The sequence below is a fragment of the Scyliorhinus torazame genome, chromosome 2 (assembly GCF_047496885.1).
Source record: "Scyliorhinus torazame isolate Kashiwa2021f chromosome 2, sScyTor2.1, whole genome shotgun sequence".
NCBI lineage: Eukaryota > Metazoa > Chordata > Chondrichthyes > Carcharhiniformes > Scyliorhinidae > Scyliorhinus > Scyliorhinus torazame.
The window spans coordinates 387,914,290-387,933,152 of record NC_092708.1 but is presented as its reverse complement, the minus strand read 5'-3'; the positions used below and the strand labels follow the sequence as shown (position 1 = coordinate 387,933,152).

General features: G+C 57.4%; 1 protein-coding gene across 1 annotated transcript in view; it reads left to right on the top strand.

Annotated features, from left to right (window-relative positions):
• nrde2 (NRDE-2, necessary for RNA interference, domain containing) overlaps positions 1–18,863 on the top strand; it is a 78,035-nt gene that overhangs the window by 36,335 nt on the left and 22,837 nt on the right. The window contains exons 7-8 of the mRNA XM_072494013.1: positions 6,294–6,427; positions 17,003–17,126. Coding sequence (XP_072350114.1) covers positions 6,294–6,427; positions 17,003–17,126 — 258 coding nt within the window. The remainder of the gene's footprint in view (positions 1–6,293; positions 6,428–17,002; positions 17,127–18,863) is intronic.

Here is an 18,863-nt window from a genome sequence, read left to right as displayed (position 1 = left end):
TCTCTCGCCCGCTCCCTCTCTCGCCCGCTCCCTCTCTCGCCCGCTCCCCCTCTCGCCCGCTCCCCCTCTCGCCCGCTCCCCCTCTCGCCCGCTCCCCCTCTCGCCCGCTCCCCCTCTCGCCCGCTCCCCCTCTCGCCCGCTCCCCCTCTCGCCCGCTCCCTCTCTCGCCCGCTCCCTCTCTCGCCCGCTCCCTCTCTCGCCCGCTCCCTCTCTCGCCCGCTCCCTCTCTCGCCCGCTCCCTCTCTCGCCCGCTCCCTCTCTCGCCCGCTCCCTCTCTCGCCCGCTCCCTCTCTCGCCCGCTCCCTCTCTCGCCCGCTCCCCCTCTCGCCCGCTCCCCCTCTCGCCCGCTCCCCCTCTCGCCCGCTCCCCCTCTCGCCCGCTCCCCCTCTCGCCCGCTCCCCCTCTCGCCCGCTCCCCCTCTCGCCCGCTCCCCCTCTCGCCCGCTCCCCCTCTCGCCCGCTCCCCCTCTCGCCCGCTCCCCCTCTCGCCCGCTCCCCCTCTCGCCCGCTCCCCCTCTCGCCCGCTCCCCCTCTCGCCCGCTCCCCTCTCCCCGCTCCCCTCTCGCCCGCTCCCCCTCTCGCCCGCTCCCCCTCTCGCCCGCTCCCCTCTCGCCCGCTCCCCTCTCTCGCCCGCTCCCTCTCTCGCCCGCTCCCTCTCTCGCCCGCTCCCTCTCTCGCCCGCTCCCTCTCTCGCCCGCTCCCTCTCTCGCCCGCTCCCTCTCTCGCCCGCTCCCTCTCTCGCCCGCTCCCTCTCTCGCCCGCTCCCTCTCTCGCCCGCTCCCTCTCTCGCCCGCTCCCTCTCTCGCCCGCTCCCTCTCTCGCCCGCTCCCTCTCTCGCCCGCTCCCTCTCTCGCCCGCTCCCTCTCTCGCCCGCTCCCTCTCTCGCCCGCTCCCTCTCTCGCCCGCTCCCTCTCTCGCCCGCTCCCTCTCTCGCCCGCTCCCTCTCTCGCCCGCTCCCTCTCTCGCCCGCTCCCTCTCTCGCCCGCTCCCTCTCTCGCCCGCTCCCTCTCTCGCCCGCTCCCTCTCTCGCCCGCTCCCTCTCTCGCCCGCTCCCTCTCTCGCCCGCTCCCTCTCTCGCCCGCTCCCTCTCTCGCCCGCTCCCTCTCTCGCCCGCTCCCTCTCTCGCCCGCTCCCTCTCTCGCCCGCTCCCTCTCTCGCCCGCTCCCTCTCTCGCCCGCTCCCTCTCTCGCCCGCTCCCTCTCTCGCCCGCTCCCTCTCTCGCCCGCTCCCTCTCTCGCCCGCTCCCTCTCTCGCCCGCTCCCTCTCTCGCCCGCTCCCTCTCTCGCCCGCTCCCTCTCTCGCCCGCTCCCTCTCTCGCCCGCTCCCTCTCTCGCCCGCTCCCTCTCTCGCCCGCTCCCTCTCTCGCCCGCTCCCTCTCTCCGCCCGCTCCCTCTCTCGCCCGCTCCTCTCTCGCCCGCTCCCTCTCTCGCCCGCTCCCTCTCTCGCCCGCTCCCTCTCTCGCCCGCTCCCTCTCTCGCCCGCTCCCTCTCTCGCCCGCTCCCTCTCTCGCCCGCTCCCTCTCTCGCCCGCTCCCTCTCTCGCCCGCTCCCTCTCTCGCCCGCTCCCTCTCTCGCCCGCTCCCTCTCTCGCCCGCTCCCTCTCTCGCCCGCTCCCTCTCTCGCCCGCTCCCTCTCTCGCCCGCTCCCTCTCTCGCCCGCTCCCTCTCTCGCCCGCTCCCTCTCTCGCCCGCTCCCTCTCTCGCCCGCTCCCTCTCTCGCCCGCTCCCTCTCTCGCCCGCTCCCTCTCTCGCCCGCTCCCTCTCTCGCCCGCTCCCTCTCTCGCCCGCTCCCTCTCTCGCCCGCTCCCTCTCTCGCCCGCTCCCTCTCTCGCCCGCTCCCTCTCTCGCCCGCTCCCTCTCTCGCCCGCTCCCCCTCTCGCCCGCTCCCCCTCTCGCCCGCTCCCCCTCTCGCCCGCTCCCCCTCTCGCCCGCTCCCCCTCTCGCCCGCCTCCCCCTCTCGCCCGCTCCCCCTCTCGCCCGCTCCCCCTCTCGCCCGCTCCCCCTCTCGCCCGCTCCCTCTCTCGCCCGCTCCCTCTCTCGCCCGCTCCCTCTCTCGCCCGCTCCCTCTCTCGCCCGCTCCCTCTCTCGCCCGCTCCCTCTCTCGCCCGCTCCCTCTCTCGCCCGCTCCCTCTCTCGCCCGCTCCCTCTCTCGCCCGCTCCCTCTCTCGCCCGCTCCCTCTCTCGCCCGCTCCCTCTCTCGCCCGCTCCCTCTCTCGCCCGCTCCCTCTCTCGCCCGCTCCCTCTCTCGCCCGCTCCCTCTCTCGCCCGCTCCCTCTCTCGCCCGCTCCCTCTCTCGCCCGCTCCCTCTCTCGCCCGCTCCCTCTCTCGCCCGCTCCCTCTCTCGCCCGCTCCCTCTCTCGCCCGCTCCCTCTCTCGCCCGCTCCCTCTCTCGCCCGCTCCCTCTCTCGCCCGCTCCCTCTCTCGCCCGCTCCCTCTCTCGCCCGCTCCCTCTCTCGCCCGCTCCCTCTCTCGCCCGCTCCCTCTCTCGCCCGCTCCCTCTCTCGCCCCGCTCCCCCTCTCTCGCCCGCTCCCCCTCTCGCCCGCTCCCCCTCTCGCCCGCTCCCCCTCTCGCCCGCTCCCCCTCTCGCCCGCTCCCCCTCTCGCCCGCTCCCCCTCTCGCCCGCTCCCCCTCTCGCCCGCTCCCCCTCTCGCCCGCTCCCCCTCTCGCCCGCTCCCCCTCTCGCCCGCTCCCCCTCTCGCCCGCTCCCCCTCTCGCCCGCTCCCCCTCTCGCCCGCTCCCCCTCTCGCCCGCTCCCCCTCTCGCCCGCTCCCCCTCTCGCCCGCTCCCCCTCTCGCCCGCTCCCCCTCTCGCCCGCTCCCCCTCTCGCCCGCTCCCCCTCTCGCCCGCTCCCCCTCTCGCCCGCTCCCCCTCTCGCCCGCTCCCCCCTCTCGCCGCTCCCCCTCTCGCCCGCTCCCCCTCTCGCCCGCTCCCCCTCTCGCCCGCTCCCCCTCTCGCCCGCTCCCCCTCTCGCCCGCTCCCCCTCTCGCCCGCTCCCCCTCTCGCCCGCTCCCCCTCTCGCCCGCTCCCCCTCTCGCCCGCTCCCCCTCTCGCCCGCTCCCCCTCTCGCCCGCTCCCCCTCTCGCCCGCTCCCCCTCTCGCCCGCTCCCTCTCTCGCCCGCTCCCTCTCTCGCCCGCTCCCTCTCTCGCCCGCTCCCTCTCTCGCCCGCTCCCTCTCTCGCCCGCTCCCTCTCTCGCCCCGCTCCCTCTCTCGCCCGCTCCCTCTCTCGCCCGCTCCCTCTCTCGCCCGCTCCCTCTCTCGCCCGCTCCCTCTCTCTCTCTCTCTTGCCCGCTCTCTCTCGCCCGCTCTCTCTCTCTCGCCCGCTCTCTCTCTCTCTCGCCCGCTCTCTCTCTCTCGCCCGCTCTCTCTCTCTCTCGCCCGCTCTCTCTCTCTCTCGCCCGCTCTCTCTCTCTCTCGCCCGCTCTCTCTCTCTCTCGCCCGCTCTCTCTCTCTCTCTCGCCCGCTCTCTCTCTCTCTCGCCCGCTCTCTCTTTCTCTCGCCCACTCTCTCTCTCTCGCCCCCTCTCTCTCTTTCTCTCGCCCCCTCTCTCTCTCTTTCTCTCGCCCCCCCCCACTCTCTCTCTCGCCCGCTCTCTCTCTCGCCCGCTCTCTCTCTCGCCCGCTCTCTCTCTCGCCCGCTCTCTCTCTCGCCCGCTCTCTCTCTCGCCCGCTCTCTCTCTCGCCCGCTCTCTCTCTCGCCCGCTCTCTCTCTCGCCCGCTCTCTCTCTCGCCCGCTCTCTCTCTCTCTCTCTCCGCCACTCTCGCTCCCCCTCTCTCTCTCTCTCGCCTCTTTTCTCTCTCTCTCTCTCTCTCTCTCTCTCGGCCACCAATGATGGAGGGGAGGAAATTTTGGATGTGTAAGAGACCAGAATCCGATGAGTGCCGATTACTTTGGAGGGTTGCAGGGCTTGTGGAGATTACAGAGTGGGGGAGAGCCTTTTTTAGTAGCTTAACCTCTGCCTCCATGACTCTCTCCCCAATTTCTGCTCGTAATTTCCCATCTACCACTCGCCGCCCTCCTCGCCGCCCTCCTCGCCGCCCTCCTCGCCGCCCTCCTCGCCGCCCTCCTCGCCGCCCTCCTCGCCGCCCTCCTCGCCGCCCTCCTCGCCGCCCCTCCTCGCCGCCCTCCTCGCCGCCCTCCTCGCCGCCCTCCTCGCCGCCCTCCTCGCCGCCCTCCTCGCCGCCCTCCTCGCCGCCCTCCTCGCCGCCCTCCTCGCCGCCCTCCTCGCCGCCCTCCTCGCCGCCCTCCTCGCCGCCCTCCTCGCCGCCCTCCTCGCCGCCCTCCTCGCCGCCCTCCTCGCCGCCCTCCTCGCCGCCCTCCTCGCCGCCCTCCTCGCCGCCCTCCTCCCCGCCCTCCTCGCCGCCCTCCTCGCCATTCTCCTCCCCGCCCTCCTCCCCGCCCTCCTCCCCGCCCTCCTCCCCGCCCTCCTCCCCGCCCTCCTCCCCGCCCTCCTCTCCGCCCTCCTCTCCGCCCTCCTCGCCGCCCTCCTCGCCATTCTCCTCCCCGCCCTCCTCCCCGCCCTCCTCCCCGCCCTCCTCCCCGCCCTCCTCCCCGCCCTCCTCTCCGCCCTCCTCTCCGCCCTCCTCGCCGCCCTCCTCGCCATTCTCCTCCCCGCCCTCCTCCCCGCCCTCCTCCCCGCCCTCCTCCCCGCCCTCCTCCCCGCCCTCCTCCCCGCCCTCCTCCCCGCCCTCCTCGCCGCCCTCCTCGCCGCCCTCCTCGCCGCCCTCCTCGCCGCCCTCCTCGCCGCCCTCCTCGCCGCCCTCCTCCCCGCCCTCCTCGCCGCCCTCCTCGCCATTCTCCTCCCCGCCCTCCTCGCCGCCGTCCTCCCCGCCCTCCTCCCCGCCCTCCTCCCCGCCCTCCTCTCCGCCCTCCTCTCCGCCCTCCTCGCCGCCCTCCTCGCCATTCTCCTCCCCGCCCTCCTCCCCGCCCTCCTCCCCGCCCTCCTCTCCGCCCTCCTCTCCGCCCTCCTCGCCGCCCTCCTCGCCATTCTCCTCCCCGCCCTCCTCCCCGCCCTCCTCCCCGCCCTCCTCCCCGCCCTCCTCCCCGCCCTCCTCCCCGCCCTCCTCCCCGCCCTCCTCGCCGCCCTCCTCGCCGCCCTCCTCGCCGCCCTCCTCGCCGCCCTCCTCGCCGCCCTCCTCGCCGCCCTCCTCGCCGCCCTCCTCGCCGCCCTCCTCGCCGCCCTCCTCGCCGCCCTCCTCCTCGCCGCCCTCCTCGCCGCCCTCCTCGCCGCCCTCCCTCGCCCGCCCTCCTCGCCGCCCTCCTCGCCGCCCTCCTCGCCGCCCTCCTCGCCGCCCTCCTCGCCGCCCTCCTCGCCGCCCTCCTCGCCGCCCTCCTCGCCGCCCTCCTCGCCGCCCTCCTCGCCGCCCTCCCCGCCGCCCTCCCCGCCGCCCTCCCGCCGCCCTCCCCGCCGCCCTCCCCTCCGCCCTCCCCTCCGCCCTCCCCTCCGCCCTCCCCTCCGCCCTCCCCTCCGCCCTCCCCTCCGCCCTCCCCTCCGCCCTCCCCTCCGCCCTCCCCCTCCGCCCTCCCCTCCGCCCTCCCCTCCGCCCTCCCCCTCCGCCCTCCCCTCCGCCCTCCCCTCCGCCCTCCCCGCCCTCCCCTCCGCCCTCCCCGCGCCGCCCTCCCCGCGCCGCCCTCCCCGCGCCGCCCTCCCCGCGCCGCCCTCCCCGCGCCGCCCTCCCCGCGCCGCCCTCCCCGCGCCGCCCTCCCCGCGCCGCCCTCCCCGCGCCGCCCTCCCCGCGCCGCCCTCCCCGCGCCGCCCTCCCCGCGCCGCCCTCCCCGCGCCGCCCTCCCCGCGCCGCCCTCCCCGCGCCGCCCTCCCCGCGCCGCCCTCCCCGCGCCGCCCTCCCCGCGCCGCCCTCCCCACGCCGCCCTCCCCACGCCGCCCTCCCCACGCCGCCCTCCTCGCCGCCCTCCTCCCTCCTCGCCGTCCTCCTCGCCTCCCTCCTCACTGCCCTCCTCCCTCCTCGCCCTCCCTCCTCGCCGCCCTCCTCACTGCCCTCCCTCCTCGCCGCCGCCCTCCTCGCCGCCCTCCTCCCTCCTCGCCGTCCTCCTCGCCGCCCTCCTCACTGCCCTCCCTCCTCGCCGCCGCCCTCCTCCCTCCTCGCCGCCCTCCTCGCCGCCCTCCTCCCTCCTCGCCGCCCTCCTCAGCCATTGCCAAATGTCCTTAACTCCATTTCTGTGTGGGAGGCAATTGTACAAAAGCAAGTTGTTCAGATTTTTAATATTTTGAAAACTTGTTGCTCACTGTTTTGCTGGATTCAGTTTTAACAAAATCAACCTCTGTGCTCGTTCTGCCAGCGATTTTCCTGCAGCAGTGTCATTTCTTGCGTCAGACTGGCCATTCGGAAAAGGCCATTGCCCTCTTCCAGGCCCTCATTGACTTCACCTTCTTCAAGCCTGAGAGTGTTGCTGACCTGATAACCAAGGCACAGGTAAGGGCAGCCCTTCCTCACCTGCTTCATGTGTTCATTAACAGTCTGGCATTAAATAGTGAGGTTAACCTCATCTGATAATTCCGTTGGTAAATGCACCTCTCTACTTAGTCAGACAGTGAGACTGAATGATCCCTGACCTTTGCAGTGCTTGCTTATCTCCGTGGGGGCTTCTTGACGATTGGCCATTGTTATCCCAGGATCAAGAGGAGAGATCAATCAGTCATGAATCCCGTTCCCCGTTGGCTGCCCGTCCACTCTGAAATGTGGGTGTGGAGACCGGAGCAGCCTCAACACTGCCCCCCCATGTGGGGGAAAAGTGCCATCACTCATCATCCAGTCTCTCCACCTTTGTGGAACTGGACTTGGTTGGGAAACTGTGTCTTCAATGAGGAGACAGAAAAGTATAAAAATTGATACCCAAGGTGAAAATGAAAATTGCTTATTGTCTTAAAAGCCCTTAGCGCCACATTCCGGCGCCTGTTCGGGGAGGCTGGTACGGGAATTGAATCGTGCTGCTGGCCTGCCTTGGTCTGCTTTCAAAGCCAGCGATTTAGCCCTGTGCTAAACCAGCCCCTGCTGGTGAGGACTGGCATAAGACGTTGATCTCGAGCATGGCTGGTTTAGTCCGATTTTTCTGGTCAAACTCTCAAGTCGGCGCTCTTTTGCTAATCTTACATCTTCTCCTGTGCTTAATTGCGTCACAAGCTCTCTATATTATATGTCTATGTATACATAATATATACAAAATAGATATGAAAATAGTCGCCAGATCAGCCTTCGTGTGCTTATAACCTGCTCTGTAAATGCCATGGTGGGTGCAACCCCCTTGGGCAGCACGGTAACACAGTGGTTAGCACTGTTGCTTCACAGCGGCAGGGACCCGGGTTCGATTCCCGGCTTGGGTCACTGTCTGTGTGGAGTCTGCACGTTCTCCCCGTGTCTGTGTGGGTTTCCTCCGGGTGCTCCGGTTTCCTCCCACGAGTCCCGAAAGACGTGCTTGTTAGGTGAATTGGACATTCTGAATTCTCCCTCAGTGCACCCGCGCAGGCGCAAGTCTACTTGTGACAATAAATAAAGATTATTATATTAAAATCCCACCCACCCTTTATACTGAGGGGTGAGTTATTTTTGCAGCAAGACATAAGGGCCCTGAACTGAACTTAACTCAATGTCAGCCTTTGCTCGGTGGGTAGTCTCTGAGGACACTCGTCTCTTGCGTCAAAAGGGTCTGGGTTCAACTCCAGCGACTAGAGTGTTAAATCTAGGCTGGCGCACTCAGTGAAGTGCTGAGGAAAAGCTGCAGCATCAAAGGTGCCGTCTCGCAAGTAAGATGTTAACCTGAGGCCTCACCTGCCCTTTCGGGTGAATGTTAAAGATGCCGCCACACTATTTTGAAGAGCAGTAGGAGAGTTTTTCCTGGTGTCCTGGTCAATATTTATCCCTCCATTAACAACACTAAAATCGGCTTTCTGGTCATTGTCACATCGCTAGTTGTGTGAGATTACCGCTTGCCAATTAACTGGAGCATTTCCTCAAGTTCAGCAGTGACTCCACTTGTAATGTGCTTTGGGAAATCCTGGTGTGCGATGTAAATGTAACTTCGCCGCCTTGAGGAATTGGAAGGACGAAACTGGGCAGCACGGTAGCACAGTGGTTAGCACAGTTGCTTCACAGCTCCAGGGTCCCAGGTTCGACTCCCGGCTTGGGTCACTGTCTGTGGAGTCTGCACCTTCTCCCCGTGTGTGCGTGGGTTTCCTCCGGGTGTTCCGGTTTCCTCCCACAGTCCAAAGATGTGTGGGTTAGGTGGATTGGCCATGGTAAATTGCCCTTAGTGTCCAAAAAGGTTAGGTGGGGTTACTGTGGTGTGCCTGCACCACATGGACTGCAGTGGTTCAAGAAGGCCGCTCACCACCACCTCAAGGGCAATTAGCCATGGGCATCAAATCCTGGCCTAGCCAGCGAAGCCCACACCTCGTGAATGAATGAATTAAAAAAAAAAAAAAAAGTACCCTCGATAAAACAGCCCGCAGGCTCCGCACGTCAGCTCAAACATGAAGAATGCACAGCACAGGAGGAGAGAGAGAACAGTATTTCTGTTGCTGGGGGATGGAGTGGCAAATTGATGAAGGCGACAGCATATGTTTGAGGGACTCGACGGTTATTGTGACTGTGTTGGCTGCAGACTTGACCTGCAGCAGGTTGACAATTTAAGTGGCGTAGTTTAAATAGTGACAGCTGAGCGTTTGATATAGAGCACTGACTCTAAAGCTACACCGGCAATCTTTTGTCATTTGTGGATTAGCGCTGCAGGGTATCTGCAGTGCAGTTGCCAGCCTGGTATTAGTATGTACTGTGCGCGACGACTGACTAAATCAACAACAACAGCACCCCAGAGTGTCCTGTGGATACCTTTTTGAAACCTCAAGATAACTAAGAATTAAGAATGTGATACATTTTATTTTACTGCTAGATTTGATTGAAATTGCCAAAGACTGGGAAAAAAGACTGACCCAGCGAGAGATGGTCCAGGGGCGCCCCCCGGTGGTTTTACAAGAAAACGTTCTCTGCAGGATTTGAAGCAGCAAAGTCTTTCCGCAAAGTCCTGATGGGTGGGGCTGAGCGTAGACAGCCCCAGCCAGTACTGGCGCAGGTTTCCCAGGCCCTGCACCAGAGCTAGCTGCTGCCTGTGAAAGAGCCTGCCATTGGTGGGGTGGACACCACCGTGATGGATTGTGTGCACACCTTCCCTTCACCAAGAAACCTAATAGCCCAATTATAGAGACAGGAGCATCAATACCAACCTGCATTCATAAAGCTTATTTAAACAATAACCCTCCGGGCGGCACGGTGGCGCAGTGGTTAGCACCTGCTGCCTCGGACCCGGGTTCGATCGCGGCCCCGGGTCACCGTCCATGTGGAGTTTGCACATTCTCCCCGTGACTGCGTGGGTCCCACAACCCACAGACGAGCAGGTTAGGTGGATTGGCCGCGCTAAATCGTACCTTAATTGGAAAAATTGAAAAAGAACTAAATCCTCGCAAGGCACTTTGCGAGCAATATCAAAACTAATTGACAGCAGGCCCCACAAAGTGATTTCAGAACTTAAAAGTTTGGAGGTAGTTTTTAAGAAGCATCTTTACTGAGGGGAGAATGTTGGAGAGGTTTAGGGAGGGAATTCCAGAGCTTAGGTACCAGGATGCTGAATACAGCCAGCGGTGGTGGTGATTAAATTCCTGGATACCCAGGAAGCTAAAATTGGGGGATCACGGAGAGTTGTAACCCTGGCAGGGGCTGGAGGAGGTTACAGAGGTGGAGAGGGGCAAGGGCATTCGGGGGATAACGGAACATGGTGCAAATCAAGACACAGGCAGCAGAGCCCTGGATGAGCAGCAGGTGGAGGGTGGAAGATGGGAGGTTGGCCAGGAAAGCTTTGGGAATAGTCGAGGCTGGAGGTAACAAATGATTCAATTCAATTATCTTTTATGATCTTCAATCTATTTGCAACCATCAAAGGATTTCTGTGAATTTAATTATTCAGTAGGCATGCAGTTTGAAATTAATATGCGTTCATCAATGTATAAACAGGGGAGCTTTTTATGTATATTTTGGTTCAGTGGGTTACACTCGCCATGGGTCAAAAGGTCCTGGGTTCAATTTCCATTCCGAAGATTTGAGTAGAAAAATCTAAGCTGATGATCACAGTGCTGTTCTGTCGGACGTATTGCATTTCAGATGAACCGCTAAACTAGGCCCCGTCTTATGTGGCACTATATTGAAGAGGAGCAGGGCTGGTTTAGCACAGGGCTAAATCGCTGGCTTTTAAAGCAGACCAAGGCAGGCCAGCAGCACGGTTCGATTCCCGTACCAGCCTCCCCGAACAGGCGCCGGAATGTGGCGACTAGGGGCTTTTCACAGTAACTTCATTTGAAGCCTACTTGTGACAATAAGCGATTTTCATTTCATTTCAGTTCCCCCTAGTGCTTCGTACCTTTATCTATCCCGAACTGAGGAAATATGATCTTGTTATAACATTGCTGTTTGTGGGACCTTGCTATGTGCAAATTCATTGCTGTCTTTTCTACATTATCACAGTGACAACACTTTTAAAAAGAGCTTCATTGGCTGTAAGGAGCTCTGACATGTTGTGAGTATATCATAGAATTTACAGTGCAGAAGGAGGCCATTCGGCCCATCGAGTCTGCACCGGCTCTTGCAAAGAGCACCCTACCCAAGGTCAACACCTCCACCCTATCCCCATAACCCAGTAACCCCACCCAACACTAAGGTCAGTTTTGGACACTAAGGGCAATTTAGCATGGCCAATCCACCTAACCTGCACATCTTTGGACTGTGGGAGGAAACAGGAGCACCGGGAGGAAACCCCCGGACACACGAGGAGGATGTGCCGACTCCGCACAGACAGTGACCCAAGCCGGAATCGAACCTGGGACCCTGGAGCTGTGAAGCAATTGTGCTATCCACAATGCTACCGTGCTGCTCCGCTTCAAATGAAGTTACTGTGAAAAGCCCCTAGTCGCCACATTCCGGCGTCTGTTCGGGGAGGCTGGTACGGGAATTGAACCGTGCTGCTGGCCTGCCTTCGCCTGCTTTCAAAGCCAGCGATTTAGCCCTGTGCTAAACCAGCCCCAAAGATTTAGTGATGAGCTGATGGAAGGTGGTGGAAGATGAGGTGATGGAAGGTGCAAAAGAAATGGAAGTTCTTGTTTTCTCTTCCAAAGGGAAGTGTTCCCCCTCTGCACTGAGGTGCTCCAAGTCCAGAGGCAAGTGCTCATTCCTCATAGCTTCATAGCATTCACAGGAGGCCACTCGGCCCTTCGGCCCATCGAGACTGCACCACCCTACTTAAACCCACACCTCCACCCTATCCCCAGAACCAAGTCATCTTTTGGACACTAAGGGGCAATTCAGCCTGGCCAATCCACCTAACCTGCACTTCTTTGGACTGTGGGATGAAACCGGAGCACCCAGAGGAAACCTACGCAGACACGGGGAGAACGTGCAGACTCCGCACAGGCACCCGAGATCGGAATTGAACCTGGGACCCTGGACCAGATGTCCAAAAAAAAATGTTAGGTGGGGTTACTGGGTTACGGGGACAGGGCGGAGGCATAGGCTTAAGTAGGGTGCTCTTTCCAAGGGCCGGTACAGACTCGATGGGATGAATAGCCTCCCTCTTCACTGTAAATTCTATGATTCGAGTGATGTTTGTTGAGGGATAAATATTGGTCAGGGCATTTACCCCCACTGATTTTAGAAATCGTGTTGTGAGATCTTTTGCACCCACCTGAGAGAACTTCTGGACCTTGGTTTAATGTTATCGAGTTGGGCCTCCTAGTTGTGTCTATTTGAGATGTTAGTAACTTAGACTTCCTCTTGGATTTGTTGCTCTACTGCAGTATGACAGTGCAATACACAAGTGTCATTGCTTCTGGTTAATTGTATTGATTTCCATGGGTTAAGGATGAACCAGGAATGCACACACTGCCAGTAGATTTTCTTTGCTGTACTTGGTGACAGGATACAAATTGCAGGGACTTGAGGAAATATCAAATGGATTAGATGTCGGTTTTTCCTGTCAGCTCAAGGTGACATATTACTTTCCCCATGCGAATAATACAAATTGCACTTTTTCTTTAATACAAGCTTGATATTGAAGACTCTGAAATCTTATGGGTTTTTGTTCTTCGTTATTTTCATTTTATCACTCAGTTTTTCAGTAATACAGAGATGCTCGTTATGTGTGTATGACCAGATTACAGGTGCACAATCCATTGGGGACCCTTCCTGATATTGCTGGGGTCGTTAGGAATGCAGCCCTTTGGGTTATAGATTCACCTCTGGCAGGAAGGGGCTGGTTTAGCACAGGGCTAAATCTCTGGCTTTGAAAGCAGACCAAGGCAGGCCAGCAGCACGGTTCAATTCCTGTACCAGCCTCCCTGAACAGGCGCCGGAATGTGGCGACTAGGGGCTTTTGACAGTAAATTCATTTGAAGCCTACTTGTGACAATAAGCGATTTTCATTTCATTTCATTCTTTGTGGAGTGAATCATAGAATTTACAGTGCAAAAGGAGGCCATTCGGCCCATTGCGTCTGTACCAGCCCTCAGTAAGAGCACTGTACCCAAGCCCACACCTCCACCCTATCCCCGTAACCCAGTAACCCCACCCGACCTCTTTTTGGACACTAAGGGGCAATTTTGGCATGGCCAATCCACCTATCCTGCACATCTTTGGACTGCGGGAGGAAACCGGAACACCCGGAGGAAACCCACGCAGACGCGGGGAAAATGTGCAGACTCCACACTGACAGTGTCCCAAGCCGGGAATCCATCCTAGGACCACGGAGCTGTGAAGCAACAGTGCTAACCACTGTGCTACTGTGCTCCCAAAATGGAGCCACCTCTCCCCTCATTGGGGACTTGTTTTTTTTTAACTTCTCCCTGTCCTCTTTCCTTTTTTAAACCTCTTCAAAAAGGGTTTTTGCATCCTTTTTGAGATTCCCCTTTTACTCAGACACATGGGTCTTCAGCTCCACGTTTCGTTGGTCATTCGCATGGGCCTGACCAACATTAGAAAATCTTTTTAAAAATAAATTTAGAGTACCCAATTTTTGCCCCCAATTAAGGGGTAATTTAGCGTGGCCAATCCACCTACCCTGCACATCTTTGGGTTGTGGGGCTGAAACCCACGCGGGCCGGGATCGAACTGGGTCCTCGGCGCCGTGAGGCAGCAGTGCTAACCACTCTGCCGCCGTGGGGCTGTCACTGGGCAGTGAGGCACCCTCTAGTTCCTCACTCAACCGGACTTTCTTCTGTGTCATTGACTAGTACTGGATGGAAGTCCGGAAGGAGCGCCCTGACTGACAGCTCCCCGACCTAGGTTTGCCAACAGTTGTTACAACTCTGCCTCTGTCCTGTCCTGAAAATAGCTCAGTCCGGCAGGTTTGCACTGGCTTGGTGACACGGAATACTGCTGATTTTCCGGTGAACGTGGATCATCTGTTAACTTCCTATCTGTTTAGTGAACCCTAACTTGTGTGTGGGGGGGGTTAAGACAGAGTGCAGCACTCAAGCAGTAGAACTGTGAGTTGAGACGGTAAGCTCGAGAGAGAGAGAGAGAGAGAATGTAAAATGTCCCATAGCACTATTTCAAAGAAGAGTATGAGAGTTCTCACTGGTCTCGTGGTGAATATTTATCCCTCAAACAGCATCACTTAATTATCACTTTGTTGTTTGTGGAAGCTTGTTGTTTGCGAATTGCCTACAAGTTCCCTGCACGGAACCTGCTTTGGGCCAGCGTGAAGGTGCCATATAAATGCAGGTTCTTTCTCTTGCCACTGATGGTAACTCATTACTGATCCATAAGAGAAATTGCGAAGCACACCAGGCTCTTAATTGCAGTGACGTACTGCATGAGCAATAAATTGATTTGTTAGTAAGGGTCCTAATGACTGTGCTTCTGTTCCGCTGGTTGAGTGCCCAGCCTGTTGCATTGCTGTCAATCTGTCAACATTCCTATGTGCAGTTGAGTGGCGGAACAGCGTTGATCCGTGCACTGAAGCACTGATTCCAAGCCTGCTTTAAAGCCCATCATCTTCAATGCCGTGCACCATTAATATAGTTCAAGTTGCGGATGCCCTGTGGGATTAATATTCGCCGTGCTCTCAGGAAGATGATAGCATAATTAGTTTCAGAAGATTGATGCATTTTCTTCCTCATTTTTTGTTAGGTGCTCTCTTTCACATGTTCTCCACACCTAATGGAAATGACGTTCGATTTGACAGCAGATGGGGATTGTGGAGCAGAAAGTAGATCACAGTGACATTACCATAACCTGTTTTGTAATCTGCACGTCGGAATTACTTGATTGATCCAATTCATTTCTTCAAAACTGTGCAGCTGCTGAAATGCCCTCCCTGTCCCCTTCACCTGGCTCCAGGGTCTGTCTTGGCAGGGGACAAATGAGGGAATTGGCTGTAGAGCAGGGTGGAATTTGAGGCCCTGAGATGGGGGGGGGGGGTGTGCAGGTCAGTGCTGGGGTGAAAGATAAGTCTCACATCTCTTTCACAGGACAACGCGAGAACCAGGAGGAGGCCTCAAACCTGCTCTACCATTCGATAAGATCATGGCAGATCTAATTGTGGCCTCAGCTCCACTTGCTGTTAGCCCTCGACTCCCTTGTCAATCACCAATCTGTCTAATCATAGAATTTACAGTGCAGAAGGAGGCCATTCGACCCATCAAGTCTGCACCGGCTCATGGAAAGAGCACCCTACCCAAGCTCAACACCTCCACCCTATCCCCATAACCCAGTAACCCCACACAATACTAAGGTCAATTTTGGACACTAAGGGCAATTTATCATGGCCAATCCACCTAACCTGCACACCTTTGGACTGTGGGAGGAAACCGGAGCACCCGGAGGAAACCCACGCACACACGGGGAGGATGTGCAGACTCCACACAGACAGCGACCCAAGCCGGAATTGAACCTGGGTCCCTGGAGCTGTGAAGCAATTCTGCTATCCACCATGCTACCGTGCTGCCCTTAATAATCGCTTATTGTCACAAGTAGGCTTCAATGAAGTTACTGTGAAAAGCCCCTAGTCCAGCTGTTTTCCCACTGTGCTAAACCAGCCCCTAATGCGGCCTTGAATGTGACCCAACCTCACTGCTCTCTGGTGAAGCAAATTCCACCGACTTAACCAACCTCTGAGAGATTTAAAAATCTTCTCAGCTCAGTCTTAAATGGAGGACCCCTAATTTTTAACCTGTCCCCAAGTTCTAGACTCCCGCACAAGGAGAAACATCCTCTCCGTATTCAAACATATGTTTGTAAACCACCGACAAAGCCTTTTCAACACGTATCAAATGGTTTTTAACAAAATATCAGTTTGTCACAGCCAGGTCTGCCTTTGGTATTCAGGAGCAGTTTTATATTTGACAACCATGACAATGGATTTTGATCTCATTTTATCTTCACTATGCTGTTGGGACTTTGCTGTTTGATTTTCCTTCTGTTCTTCAATCTCTGTGTACTACTTTAGTGTATTAAAAAAACTCGCAACTGCAAGCTGAGGGAAAGTTGACATGAACAATTTGATGTCTCTGAAGACTGACTCCGAATGATTCCCATGAAAGCCGTCAGATTAGACTGAGTGCGAAAGGCCACAGTCACCAGAGAACTCATTGTAAGCTGCAGGTGTACACCGTAAGCACAGAGGAGGGGAGGTTAGAGTGAGCCATTTCATTTGTTTTCCATTGTCGCATCAAATATAATACATTTGAGGATGGTCAGCTGTACTCTTAAGTAAAACACAGCAGTTAACCAGTTTTTAAATCCAAACCTTCGCATTGCAGCCCGTTGTTCATGAATGGGAATCATTTTTAGATTGGGCGTGGTTTCATTGTTAGCGTCCTGTTAGCTTTGGTCATGCTGTTTATGTGGGGCTCTATGTATGATGGCCACTGCACTGCGGGAAGGAGTTGTCCACATTGCCATGACGTTCCCAAGACTCTGCTGCTCTCTATGTCCACAACGGTCACCATTCTTCATTTGCCCCTGTCCCCATGACGAGGCTGTGAGCAACTCGGTGTCTAGTCAGCAGTGAGACTAATCCTGAAATGACGCGAGAGCTTGGATGCTGAAATAAAAATAATCTTTATTACTGTCACAAGTAGGCTTACATTAACACTGCAGTGAAGTTACTGTGAAAAGCCCTTAGTCGTCACACTCCGGCGCGTGTTCAGGTACACGGAGGGAGAATTCATAATGCCCAATTCACCTAACAAGCACGTCTTTCAGGACTTGTGGGAGAAAACAGGAGCACCCGGAGGAAACCCATGCAGACAAGGGGGAAAAGGTGCAGACTCCGCACAGACAGTGACCCAAGCGGGAATCAAACCTGGCACTGTGAAGCAACAGTGCTAACCACTGTGCTACTGTAGATTCTAGTTGCACGATTGAGGATGGGACTGAATAATCTTTCTCATCCGTGCCTCACCAGTGAAATCCTGAACCTACAGTGATACTACATGTCTCTCTTGGGGCTCACTGGGGCAGATGGTGAGCTACTCCGTTGTGGATAGTAATCCTACTTCAGAGATGTAACATTTTGGGATTTTGTCACCGCTATTCCCACTTGGTTGGAAGGCTGCTTGTTTACCTTTACTCTTTTTCTGCTGAAGGTATTGACTCATCCTCATATTAGGTCCAAGTGGACATTGCTCAATAGCACACCTGTCAAACGGTGAAGGTATTACAGGCACGATGGGCTAAATGGGCTGCCATCTGTGTTGTATTATTATATGAATCCGAGTAAAGACTTTAGGGACATCTCGGAATAGACACTTGTCCAGAGACCCAGCTACTGGTTTGGTTGAGCTCAGTTTACTCAAGACAGACAAGAGGACCAAGGTCAGTAGGTCCCTGGTCAGTATGTCATGAGTACTGCACTGGGTCTTGTACTTTATTCTGTGGGGTGGTTCCAGTTGCATTATTGATAGTTCTGAATTATCAATGACTAATGGATTGTGTCCATTTCCTGAAAAGGTGGAATTCTTTGAGCCGTTCTGGGACAGTGATGAGCCCCGATTTGGAGAAGAAGGAGCAAGAGGCTGGAAGGCTTGGATGCGGCAGCAGGAAAAGGGTGGATGGGTTGTCCTGAATGAGCAAGGTGAGCCACTTTCAGATGTCCCTTTGTCTCATTTCACACCGAAGATTGAACTTTGCACTCCAGGATGCCGGCCAACAGGTCCTTCCCTCTCAAACAGTTTTCTGAACTTTCCAAACAAAGTTTACTTTTTGTCATCAATCAACATTGCTTAAAAAAAAACCAAGTGGCTGTCCATCCTCTTTCTTTTAGTGTGATCTACTCTATTTGACCAGGTCTCATTCACTGAATTTCAAAAGTAATTAATACTACGTTAAGTTTTTAGGCAGTTTCCAAGAGGTCTGATCTCTTTCCTTCCAAACCTTAACCGTTGTAATCTGACTATTTTTTTCTGTCCTAGTTTTACCCCCCAGCACTCCTGAAGGATCTTGCTTCCTTACTAAGGAAAAGTTTCACAGCTGTCCGAGTCCTGAACTGTCACACTGTCTTATTGTAAAACTGGACACTGACTGCCACAAGGTTCTTCCACCATTCAGCTGGTATTAATCTTGTCCTTGTCCAATCTGGAAGATATTCAGAAGTAGGAGCTCTGCCTGACACTTTGTCAGAGAATACACTGAGGCCTGGTCTCACAGTAGCTGCCATTTTATCAACTATTGTGGATTTTCCAATGTCATCATCAGGCACTCCTGTATAGGAAGGAAAGATTTACATCGAGAATTACCTGTTTAGGTCCACCCCCAATTACCCTGGCGTAGGTGGTGGTGATTCACCCTGTTGAACCGCTGCAGTCCATGTGGTGTAGGTACACCCACAGTGCTGTTAGGGAGGGAGTTCCAGGATTTTGTCCCAGTGACAGTGATGGAACAACAATATGTTTCCAAGTCAGGGTGAATGACTTGGACGGGAACCTCCAGGCGGTGGGGTTCCCAGGTGTCTGCTGCTCTTGTCCTTCTAAATACTAGCGGCCATGGGTTTGAAAGGTGCTGACTAAGGAGCCTTGGTGAGTTACTGCAGTGCATCTTGTAGATGGTACACACTGCTGCTACTGTGTAGGGGTGGAGGGAGTGAATGTTTGTGGGTGGAGTGCCAATCAAGGGGGCAGATTTATCCTGTATGGTTTTGAGTTCCTTGAGTGTGGTTGGAGCTGCACTCATCCAGGCAAGTGGAGAGTATTCCATCACACTCCTGACTTGTGCCTTGTAGATGGAGTCGGCCGCAGGATTCCTAGCCTCTGACCTGCTCTTGTAGCCACAGTATTTGTGACCAAATCTTTGAAGTACAAAATGAAGGGTCGCCTTCTTTGGTAGAACCCCTGAACTGCGGCCCTCACGGTGTAATTAACTTTATCGAGATACAAAAATTCTATCAGATCCCCCATCCACAATGAGGCACCGGGTGGAGAAGCCCCACCCCATCAGCACTACAATGTGCAAAATACAAGCAATCAGCGAGGTGAAAGCTCGAGCATTGGCCCCCGTCTGCAGCTCCGGCCGGTCCGACAGCCCAAATAAGGCCACTAGGAGACACGGCTTCAGCTCAATTTGTAGAATTGCCGACATGGTGCTGAAGGAGGAGACCCCAAACCCCACCAGCCCAGGACATGCCCAGAACATATGCACGTGATTGGCCAGGCCCCTCCCACACCGCTCACACTCATCCTCCACTCCCACAAACAACCTACTCATCCTGGATTTGGTCCAATGGGCCCCCTGCGTGACCGTCAACTGTATCAGTCCTAATCGACACATGGTGATATCGCGTTCACCCTTTGCAGTATAAGTCCATAAGACATAGGAG